This window comes from Marmota monax, unplaced genomic scaffold (assembly GCF_021218885.2).
Source record: "Marmota monax isolate L192 unplaced genomic scaffold, Marmota_monax_Labrador192_F-V1.1 WCK01_AAM20220418_F8-fsc00009, whole genome shotgun sequence".
NCBI lineage: Eukaryota > Metazoa > Chordata > Mammalia > Rodentia > Sciuridae > Marmota > Marmota monax.
In genome coordinates, this window is record NW_026694710.1 from 10,435,602 (window position 1) to 10,447,110 (window position 11,509).

The 11,509-nt window shown below is 41.6% G+C and overlaps 1 protein-coding gene across 1 annotated transcript; it reads left to right on the top strand.

The window, feature by feature from the left end:
* The first annotated feature begins 8,711 nt into the window (after positions 1–8,711).
* Positions 8,712–10,508, top strand: LOC124078751 (cytokine receptor-like factor 3). Its single transcript, XM_046423829.2, has one exon. The coding sequence runs from the start codon at positions 8,768–8,770 to the stop codon at positions 10,088–10,090; it is 1,323 nt and encodes a 440-aa protein (XP_046279785.1). The 5' UTR covers positions 8,712–8,767; the 3' UTR covers positions 10,091–10,508.
* The last annotated feature ends 1,001 nt before the right edge of the window (positions 10,509–11,509 follow it).

Genomic DNA, 11,509 nt, shown 5'->3' on the forward strand with positions numbered 1-11,509 from the left:
TAAATTTTATTTTAAGAAATCAAACCACCTGTGTTTTTGTATTTATGGGGTCTTCTCTCAATAATCGTGTCCGTATGATCTACATGATGTCGTATTAACAGTTTGTCCGTTTATATTGAGTCCTTTTCCAGGTTGTGACTGTCTCAGCATTCATCTCCCCTCCTGCTGGTGGCTCCTGAGTTGCCCCTAGCTCGCAGCCCTTACGAGCCCTTTCCACACGTCTCTAGTGGACACACCACACTGATATCTCTGCACAGACCTAGGAACAAAACCGCAGGCTCGCGGGGCAGGTGCGTGGTTAGCTTCAGGAGGCATTTCCTTGATCTTTGAGGAAGTCAGGTTTTGGAAAGATCAAGTCCCCGCTGTGGTCTACAGGTGATGTGCTCCCCAGGGGCTCTGTGCTGGAAGCCTGGTCCTCACGGTGGCAGTGTGGGCCAGTGGTGGATCCTTGGGAAGGTGGGCTCAGGGGGAGATTAATCTCTCAAGAGATTGAAGTTCTGCTCTCTCAGAACCCTGGTTAGTTCCCAAGAGAGGGGATTATTCCAAAGAGAGCAAGCTGGCCCTGAATCCCCATGTGATCTCACCCTCTCACATACGCTCCTGCCTTGGTGCCACCTGCCCTGTTGTGACGCAGCCAAGGGGGACCTCGCCAATGGGCAAAGAGTTGTGCTGCCCAGTGTTGAACTTTCAGCCTCCAAAACTGTGAGTTAAATAGACCTCTTTCCTTTATAAATGACCTGGCTTCAGATATTTTGATGTAGCAATAGAAAATACATTTATACTCTCATTTATTTATTAATTCAGTAAATGTGAAGTATTGCAGGCATTGTCCTAAGTCCTGAGTTGGAAGGACTCCAGAGTTAGTTAAATGAGAGAATCAATTCAAGAAGGATCACTTTTCCTTTTTATCATGCTGAATGTAACTTGGAGCACTGAGCTTTGTCTTCGAATCTGTACCCTCATGGTCCCAAGATGGCTGCTGCCTCCAAGTATTGTATCATTACAAGACATCATCCAAAAACAAAAAGAAGGGAGAGTGGGGAAGGGTTCTCCTGTGTGTGCCTGTGTTCTGTTTGTTTTTTAATCTGGGAGAAATTCGTAAATCTTCCTTCAGGCTTTCTCTCTGGTCCATTCTCTAGGTTGGGTGATGTGCTCAAGCCCTAGTAATAAAGAGATCGGAGATAAAAAGTGGCCAGCATTTCAAACTTCCTCAATGAGAAGCATGTTCAGCCAGTAAGGAAGGAGGAAGTAGTTATAGACAAGCAACCAACAGTATCACTATTTTAGAGCAGTTTAAACTTGGGTAAACAGCTTACTCTCATTGAGGCTAAAGGAAAAATGGCAATTAAAGCAGTAACACTTACTTTAAAGATTGAGGTCAGAATTAAATGAAATAAAATAATGTGATGTAGTGGACACATAATAGGTGTCCTTTATTTTACTCCCATGACACTCGGCACTGGTGGAGATTTCAAGGAGTGTTTAGATGGAAGACCAGGTGAGCAAAGCAAAGAATAAAAATAGAATGCATTTCACGTTGTGATAGAAGTCCACATACTTTGCAAATGGCGTGGCTAGAGAAATCGTAGCTTATTACTTCAAAGATGCAGAAGAGAATGTGGATATCTGAACCAGTTGTGGGAGATGTACTGTGGTCGACCAGATTGTGTTGCTTCCCAAATACGTGAAAAAATATGCACATGCAAAGGTTATTGGGTACCGAGTGGGCTTTATTTTTCACTGTTTGTTTTAATAGCTCATGAAAATATGGTGGTGCTTTTTTATGGCTGTAATGAATTTTAGGAATATGAGACTTAATTGTGGCTTCCTTTCTTTTCAGAGGAGAGAGGAGAGACTTAGTATGCTGCTGTCTCTCCATGTGAGCTGGTGGCCAATGCCTCTTCCTGTGGCTGTTCATGTTTTCCTAAAAATTGCAGGTGAGTGTGGAGAGAAGAAGTGACGATTTCAAGAGTTGATGCCTAGACAACTTGGTGTCATCTCTCCTGAGCTTCATTTGCCTTCCTCAGATTGATTCTCATTTTTAAAATACACATCTTTATGTATAGGATGGATTTTTTGGCATTAAAAATTTAGAAAGGGAAACAATATAGAATGTGTCAGACTCTTTGATTTCAATATCAGAAGCACATCTTAACTTATTTTTTTAATTATTTTTTTAGTTGTAGTTGGATACAATACATGTATTTTATTTATTTTTTATGTGGTACTGAGGATTGAACCCAGGTCCTCGCATGTACCGCTGAGCCACAACCCCAGCCCACATCTTAACTTCTTAACCATACAAAGAGAATTAATTGACTCACACAATTAAAAAGTCTAGATCACACTGACTCAGGCTTGACGGGATCTAGGAGTTCAAAATGCCACTTTTTTGGTATGCCCGTGTCCTGTCCTGCCTAAATTCCTCTAAAATGGTTTCATTCTCAGACAGGCCAGTCCCTAGCGGTGACAGCATCCCTCCCAGCATTTTGTCTTACTAGCAAACCCAGCAGGGGAAAACAAAACAAAACATGCATTCTTTTTGCAATAATTTCAGGAAAAAGTGTCCACTCTGAAGGGGAATGGTAAAGAGAGAGGTGGTGCTGACAGAGAGCTGCAATACAGGTGGAATCATAATTAATAACTGGCGTCAGATTGGGCAGCGCCTATATTGCACCTTTTAAAACCTATTTTGAAGGAAAGAAAAATGTTGAATGATCCTCCCAATGGCTCTGTGTGTAGCCTTCACGTCTTTCATTCCTCTCCATGTTCATTTCCCCATCTCCTCTTTCTTTGCCTCTCCAGTGCCCCAGGAAGTGGTGGGTGACATCTGCCCTAGTTGGGGTGACAAGGGTGACAGAGTTGTAGTGGTGGTGGCTGTGTTAGGAGTGGGGTCTCCTTAACCCAGCCCCATTTTCCCCACAAATCCCCAAGCCAAGAAGAAAGGAGGAAAAACCTCGGCTTCACTAGGCAAATGCCTGCTTCTCATTCCCCATTGGATTCCAGTGGCCTAGTCCCTGCCCCTCAGAAGCATTCAACAAATATTATTTGAATGTAGGAAAGAAATTTGAAGAATTTAAGGAACCCCCCAACGCACACACACTCTCTTTAGTTGTCTTTATTTTTTATTTACTTGTTTGGTATCAGGGATTGAACCCAGGGGTGCTTAACCACTAAGGCACATCCTCAGTGGGGTCTCACAAAGTTGCTGAGGTTGGCCTTGAACCTGTGGTCCTCCTGTCTCAGCCTCTCCTGAGCTGCTGGGATTACAGGTGTGCACCACTATACCAGGCTCTTTAATTAACCTCAAAGCATGGGCTATAGAGCTCTAGTTCCTGGGCTTAAGGTCAGGCATCTCAGCTCTGCCCTTACAAACTGTGTGTATTTGGGTGTCTTATCTAACCTCTCGGTGACTCAGTTTCCTTATAGAAAATGGAGATTATTACAAGATTTTTGAGGGAACTGAGAATTAATACATATAAAATATTTATGTGATAGAATGGATTTCTAATCATCTCTATAAACAGATATACACCTCCCCACCCCCTTGAAGATAGACTTGGCCTTGTGACTTGCTTTAGCCAATGAAATGTGAGAGAAAGCAGCATGTGCTAGCCCAATAGGACCGGGCCAGACACAAACTTCACGGATCATCTCAGCTTTTTTTTTAGGAACAAGATTTCATGCAGGAACAGGTGATGCCTCTGATGGACCCACTTTCCTGGTGGAAAATGAGCCAAGGGGAAGCTTGTGCTCATAGGTCATATGGCGAGGTGACCTAATTATTGCCAGAGCATGTCTACTGGAGGGTCTGGGGTCAGCAGTCAGTGGGCCAGATGGAGGGTCTGGCGTCAGTGGTCAGTATTTATCTCTTTCCCTTCGGGGTCTCATTGACTGTCACTGAGAAAGGACTTGTTTGGGGAAGGGTGAATACTTTGCTTTCTTCCCAGAGACTGCCAGACTAGGCTTGGATGGATATTCCCTCCCCAGGGCCTGTCTTGTCCCTGGGAAAGAATGTACTGGGAAAGGATCAATGCTATCAATGTATGGCTTTCTTTTACTCCCCTTTTCCCAGGCCGCACTATGTGGGGTTTTTCATTTCCATATCCAACAGCGTCTATCACTTCTGAGTGGAAACGTTAGTAGCCTGTGTGTGTTGTGATCTATGCTGTGTAATAGAGAAGTTTGCCTTGTCCCCCCAAACGACTGGCCTTTGCCCCCAGCTTCTGTATCACACCTGATAGGAACATCCTTGGTTAGGGCAGGGGCTAGCCACATGCAGTAAGTCATGTGGTTTAGGGTCTGTCCTTTGGGTCACCTGGTGTCAGCCGACCTGGATACTGGCCAGTGGCCTGTATCATGCCTCTGGGACGAAGCTCCAGTAACAACTCTGGACACGGAAGCCCAGCTGAAACACCTGGGTGACCAGTACCCTGTGTGCCTTGTCATGGGTCGATGCCAGGAGATGGTGTCCTGAGGACACCGTAGCTTTGTGTTTGGAACCTTCCCAGATCCTGCCCTGTCTTCCTTTCACTGTCCTACACTGGAATTGTGCGTGTAGCAGTTTTCAGTGAGCTTCGTGAGTCTTTCAAGCGACTTGTGGAAACTGAGGGCTGTTTGGAGATGTTCAGCTTGTGTCCAGTGGCTAGTGTCAGGAGTGAGGCTGTCTTGGAGACTGTGCCCCCAAATCTTGTACTTTCACACCACAAAGAAAAGTAGCTCAAAATAGAACAACCACCAACACGTAAGGGCTGAAACTATAAGATGCTTAGAAGAAAACAGATGGTGGAAGAATTCACAGGAGGGTAAATCTTTGTGAATTTGAACTAGACAATGATTTTTCAGATATGATACCTAAAGCTTAGCAACTAAAGAAACAATGGATGAATTGGTCATTATCAAAATTAAAACTTTAAAACTTCCTAGGACACTATCAAAAAAGTAAAACGAAAACAAAAACAAAAAAACCCAACCATGAAATGGTAGGAAATGTTTTCTTTCTTCTTTCATTTGTTTGTTTGTTTATGTTTTGAGACAGGGCCTCTAAGTTGCTGAGGCTGTCCTCAACTTGATCCTGTCTCAGCCTCCTGAGTCCCTGGGATTACAGGTGTGCATCACCATGCTCAGTAGAAGAAAATATTCTCAAGGCATATTTTTGATAAGGGTCTAGTGTCCAAAATATATAAAGAGATTTATAACTCAACAATAAACAATGAACAGGCAACTCATTTAAAAAGTTGAATAAGAAGTTTCCTACAAGAAGATACACAGCGGCCAATAAGTGTACGAAAAGGTAGTCAATATCATTAGCCATCAGAGAAAGGCAAATCAAGGTCACAATGAGAGGAGGAGGAGGTGGCGGACTGGTGGTGTGTCTTTCATTGGTTGGTGATCTGGGATTCAAACACTGGGAATACTGCTTCTCTGAAGGTGGGTGAAAGAGGGATTTCACTAAAACTGAATATTGGACACTCAGACTACCTTAGAGACTTAGAAATTTTTTGGTACATTAAACAAGGAAAAGGGACAAAATTGGAGCTCAGCTGCTTGAGGGAAAAGCAGCATTAGCACACAAGGACTGAGAAAGTTGAGAAATACTGCAGACAGTCTCAGCATGGAAAATCCAGAGATCAAAGGGGCAGCCTGCCCTAGGCAGATATAATAAACTGGCACACCACAGGTGACCCGATTTACCCAACTGTCCATGAAGAGCCCAGGCAGGAGCCACCTTGAGGTGACTGTGCTGTGGCAGCACCAACAGGAACCAAGAACTGGGATCCCCTAGATCCAGCTGGGTCTAATACAAAGTCCTGACATACACCAGCCTCATGATCTAGACTGTGCCTAGCAAATCCTGAGGATATCAGGTTTGAAGGGTATTTTGCCAGGGGGAAAAACAAGTTGGCGAGGCTGGGAGAAATGTGCTCCTTCCCCCCTGTAAGTCCTGTGTCCTGTAGGACCAGCTGCAGCTGGTTGGGAATTTGAATGGGCAGGTGTGACTGCCTTTACTTGGGGACTGAGCTCAGGAGGCTGGGAAGGGTGGTATGTGCAGGCAACAGAAGCTTGAAGGACTAGCTCCCCCATCCCATGAGTGAAACCCTGGGGTGACTCCTGGGGTACAGTTTCCAAGTGTAGATTGGCGACTGTCAGGCTCTGGAGGTGCATTGTTTAATGTCTCCAGACTATTTGCCAAGAGATAAATCAAGCCCCACTAGACCTAAGCCCTCTCCTGGAAGCTCCACCTCCAGGAACTCTTCTCACAGAACCCAGCAGTGACTCACCCTGGGAGTGGAGCTGACAGCATTTCCCAGCCCACCACACCTCCTACTGCCAAGAAGGGAAGCTGAGAAGTTTTGAACTCCAACTGACATCTCAGTGAGCAACACACCAAATGGAAGGGTTTGACAGCCCGTGCCTCTCCTCTTTCACTTAGTGCACACCTGATTTAGTCAGCTTTCTGCTGTGACTAAAAGATCGGACAGAACAATTTTAAGGGAGGAAGTTTATTTGGAGCTCACAGTTTCATAGGTCTCAGTCCATAGACAGCAGGCGCCATCCCTTGGGACTCAAGGTGAGGCTGGACATTATGGCAGAAGAGTGTGGCGGAGGGAAGCAGCTTACATGGTGATCAGAAATCAGAGAGACAGGTTCCACTCTCCAGATACGAATAAATACCCAAAAGCCATGCCCCCATGCCTACCTCCTTCAGCCATACCTCTGCAGCCTTCAATTACAGTTAATCCCACCAGGGGATTGATTCACTGATTGGATTAAGATTCTCACAACCCAATCATTTCTCCTCTGCACTTTCTTGCATTGTCTTACACGTGAGCTTTTAGGGGATACCTTACACCCAAACCATAACAATTCCTCAAGAAGAATCAGAAAGAGAGACAGACAGCAAACTTATATTCTCATTGACTATTTTTTCCACCACAGTGAAAACAATTCCTTATTTTTTCATCAAAATTCTCCATTTTTTTTTAGTGTGTGCAGAATGATTCATGGACATCTATACATATATGTATTTGTTTTTGTTTTCTCATTTCTAGCATTTTTATATGTATTTTTAGTTGTTGATGGGCTTTATTTTATTCATTTATTTATATGCAGTGCTGAGAATCAAACCCAGTGCCTCACACATGCTAGGCAAGCACTTTAACACTGAGCTACAACCTGAGCCCCACATTTCTAACATTTTTTGAAGATAGTATTTTTCCTTGCTTTGTATTTTCAGGGTTATGTTTTTTAATTAGTATATTTTGAGTTTGTTTTGTATTTTTTCACTATTCGGTTTCCATTATTTCTCTTTCTCTTGTTGGCCAAATTTTATTCTTCTCTTTCACTCTTTGATTTTTTTACTTGTTTTTCTCCTCCTTTCTCATAACCATCACATCCTACATTTCTTCTGCATTTTCCCTGTACATGTTTTGAAATTGCACACACTTCTCTACCATCTATTGCTTTTTCTTTCCTCTTAATTAACTTTATTCTTAACATCTTTTAGCACTAATTGGTTTATATAATGCCACCTCCTACCACTAATGCTGTAGCAACTATTGATGCTGCAGAAGTCAGAGAACACCTAATGTTTGATTCTATGCTAGACATAATACATGATTACTTACTGTTTTTACTGGTGGAAATTGCTGATAGTGCAATTTCTGTTTATTTTACCAATTAACATTGTAGATGTCATAGTAGGACCCAAGTATTTAGTTTAATGCTAAATATTGTTTGCATAGGTTGTTGCTATTATTTGGCTTCCCCTAATCTGTGAGGCATTGGAAATGGAGAGGGACACTATAAGTTGATAGGGTGGAAACTCTGCTGCTTCAGATTCATTTGGATTAATGAGTAGACACACAAACAATATGGAAAAAAAAAAAGGGAGCAAACCATCCCAAACAACCCAGATTGCCTCAACATCACTGCACTGACACCACAGTGGAGGAAATATCAGACAAGGAATTTAGAAAGTTCATAGTCAAACTGCTCTATGAGGTAAAATATGATGCAAGAGAGAAAATACGATTAAAAAATCAATTCCATAAGAAGATATTGATTCTGAAGAAGAATCAATTGGAAATTCTTGAAATGAAGGAATCAATAAATCAATTAAAAATTCAATGGAAAGCATCACCAATAGACTAGACCACTTGGAAGACAGAGTCACAGGCAACAAAGACAAAGTACATAATCTTAAAATAAAGTTGATCCTGGAGAAAAGATGTTAAAAGACAATGACCAGAATTTTCAAGAAATGTGGGATAACATCAAAAGGTCAAATCTGATTCATTGGGATAGATGAAGGCTCTGAAGTACCAACTAAACGAATGCACAATTTTTTCAATGAAATAATATCAGAAATTTTCCTAAACCTTAAGAATGAAGTGGAAAAATCAAACACAGGAGACATATAGGACTACAAATGTACAAAATTACAACAGACTCACACATTATTATGAAAATTCCTAACATACAGAATATGGATAGAATTTTAAAAGCTTCTTGAGAAAAATGACTGGTCACATTTAAACCAATCCAGATCTCACCCAATTTCTCAACTCAGACCCTAAAATACCAAGTTGTGACAGGAATGGATGCCAACCAAGAATCCTATATCCAGCAAAATTAAGCTTCAGAATTGAAGATTAAATAAAAACATTCCACAATAAAAAAGAATTCACAACTAGAAAGCCTGCACTACAAAACATACTCAAGACACTCGGGAACCCGCTCCCGCAGCCGCCTGCGGCGCGGCCTGATGAGAGGGACCATGGAACTGGAGCCGGAGCTGCTGCTGCAGGAGGCCCGTGGGAACGTGGAGGCGGCGCAGAGCTACCGGCGCGAGCTGAGCCACCGGCTGCAGGGGCTGCGGGAGGCGCAGAGGCAGATCAAAGACAGTGCATCACAGACAAGGGATGTCCTCAAACAGCATTTTAATGATTTAAAAGGAACTCTTGGGAAGCTACTCGATGAACGATTGGTGACCCTTTTGCAAGAGGTAGACACCATTGAACAGGAGACCATTAAACCACTAGATGACTGCCAAAAGCTCATCGAACATGGAGTTAACACTGCAGAGGACTTAGTTCGAGAAGGTGAGATCGCCATTCTTGGTGGCATAGAAGAACAGAATGAGAAACTTTGGAGCTTTACCAAAAAGGCCTCACACATTCAGTTGGACAGCTTACCAGAAGTGCCTTTACTGGTTGATGTGCCTTGTTTATCTGCTCAGTTGGATGATTCAATTCTTAACATAGTGAAAGATCACATTTTTAAGCATGGAACAGTAGCATCTCGCCCACCAGTGCAGATAGAAGAACTAATAGAGAAACCTGGAGGCATCATAGTACGATGGTGTAAGGTGGATGACGACTTCACAGCCCAAGATTACAGGCTTCAGTTCCGTAAATGCTCTTCAAATCATTTTGAAGATGTTTATGTAGGTTCTGAAACTGAATTCATAGTATTGCACATAGACCCCAATGTTGATTATCAGTTCAGAGTCTGCGCCCGAGGAGACGGCCGACAGGAGTGGAGCCGGTGGAGCGTCCCCCAAATAGGTCATTCTACATTGGTGCCTCATGAGTGGACAACTGGCTTTGAGGGATACAGTCTGAGCAGTCGAAGAAATATAGCACTCCGGAATGATTCTGAATCCTCAGGTGTTCTCTACTCCAGCGCTCCAACCTATATTTGTGGGCAGACATTAACATTCAGAGTTGAAACTGTGGGACAGCCAGACAGAAGAGATAGTATAGGAGTGTGTGCAGAGAAGCAGAATGGATATGACTCTCTGCAGCGCGATCAAGCTGTATGCATTAGTACCAATGGTGCAGTTTTTGTAAATGGAAAAGAAATGACTAATCAATTGCCTGCAGTTACCTCTGGATCCACTGTCACATTTGACATCGAAGTTGTGACTCTAGGAACTACCAATAATAATGAAGGCGGGAACTTCAAGCTCCGAGTAACTATTAGCTCAAATAACAGAGAAGTGGTTTTTGATTGGTTACTTGATCAGTCTTGTGGTTCTCTTTACTTTGGATGCTCATTTTTTTTTATCCTGGATGGAAAGTATTAGTGTTTTAGAGTTTTGGATGCTTGGCATTGGTTTACTGTATCTGCCTCATCCCAGTTTAGTTAACTTTTGTTGTTGTTGTTTAAAGTTAAATTAATCTTTCAGGCCACTGGAAATGAAAAGTGTCTACTGACAACATTTTTAACAATAAGAGAGTTGAATGGTGTGGACAAAACCATAATTCAGTCAATTTTGGTTTTAGTACATTATTAATACAAATAGAAAATTACAATAAAATCAAATTAGCTTTAAGTGTCTGGGAAGATAACAAAAAATCCTATACCCTTCCATTGTACATCTTAAAGTTGGTTTAATGTAACATTTTATTAAAACTCTTTCAGCATCCAAGACCATTGTAAAACTTTATAACAACAGGAGTAGACCAGATAAGAAGCCAGAGTTCTGTAAAATTCATTCACTTGTTTTTTCCACACGAGTGCATTGACTGTGTGTGGTATGTTCAGGAATTCGAAAGCAGTGTTAGCGTTTACCCCATTTTCATTAATCTTTAAGTCTAAAAACTTTGTTTTTTTTTTTTTTTTAACAATGCCTGAGTCAGTGTCTGTAATAGGCAAGTATTGTCTTTTGTTCTTGTAGTTTGATTCAAGATAGGATAGAAGATGCAGGTGCAATGGTTCACACCTGTAATTTCAGCAAATCAAGAGGCTGAGGCAGAAGGATCACAAGTTGAGGTCAGCCTCAGTAACTTAGTGAGACCCTGTTTCAAAATAAAAAGGGTTGGGGATGTGGCTCAGTTGTAGAGGGTCCTGGGTTCAATCCCTAGTATTGATTTAAAAGTAAATAAATAAATAAAAAAGAGAGAGGGAGAGAGATAGGATAGAGGATTTTGTACAGGGTGAAACTACTTATGGAAGTAGTAAACGCAGCAGTGTTAGTCATTTCACAAGTACATTATATGTACATGTGTGCCTTTAGGGTCAATGATATGCATATTGCTATTTGTAGTTACAAGCTCTAGTCCAGTTAATGTCAGTTTGATAAATGGTCTGTTAGTGGGCCAAAGAAATATAGGGTAAATACTTGACCGATTTTTTTAAACTTAAATTTGTGTAAGATATTTATTTGAGGGACTTAATATGTAAAAAATAATAGCCATAACTTGATATAGCAGCTTACAGATTTTTTAATGTGAAAAGTAATTTTTTTTTCATTTTTATCAGTAATAGAAAAATGGAAAAGCAAGCTTGATATTTTTGTAAGATAATTTATTTTGGGGCTCATGTTCCCTGTTAGACAATCGTGACCAATTTTCTCCTTGCCTTTTTATATATAAGTGCCTTTCATATGTTTAGTGACTGTAAAGAGGTTCCAGAATGTAGATGCCTTGCCCAGCCATCTGAAACAAAATAAAAAGCTCAAATTAAAAAACAAAACAAAACAAAACAAAAAAAAAACCAAAAC

Coding starts and splice junctions, on each gene's coding strand:
- LOC124078751 (XM_046423829.2), top strand. CDS start 8,768: ATGAGAGGGACCATGGAACTGGAGCCGGAGCTGCTGCTGCAGGAGGCC.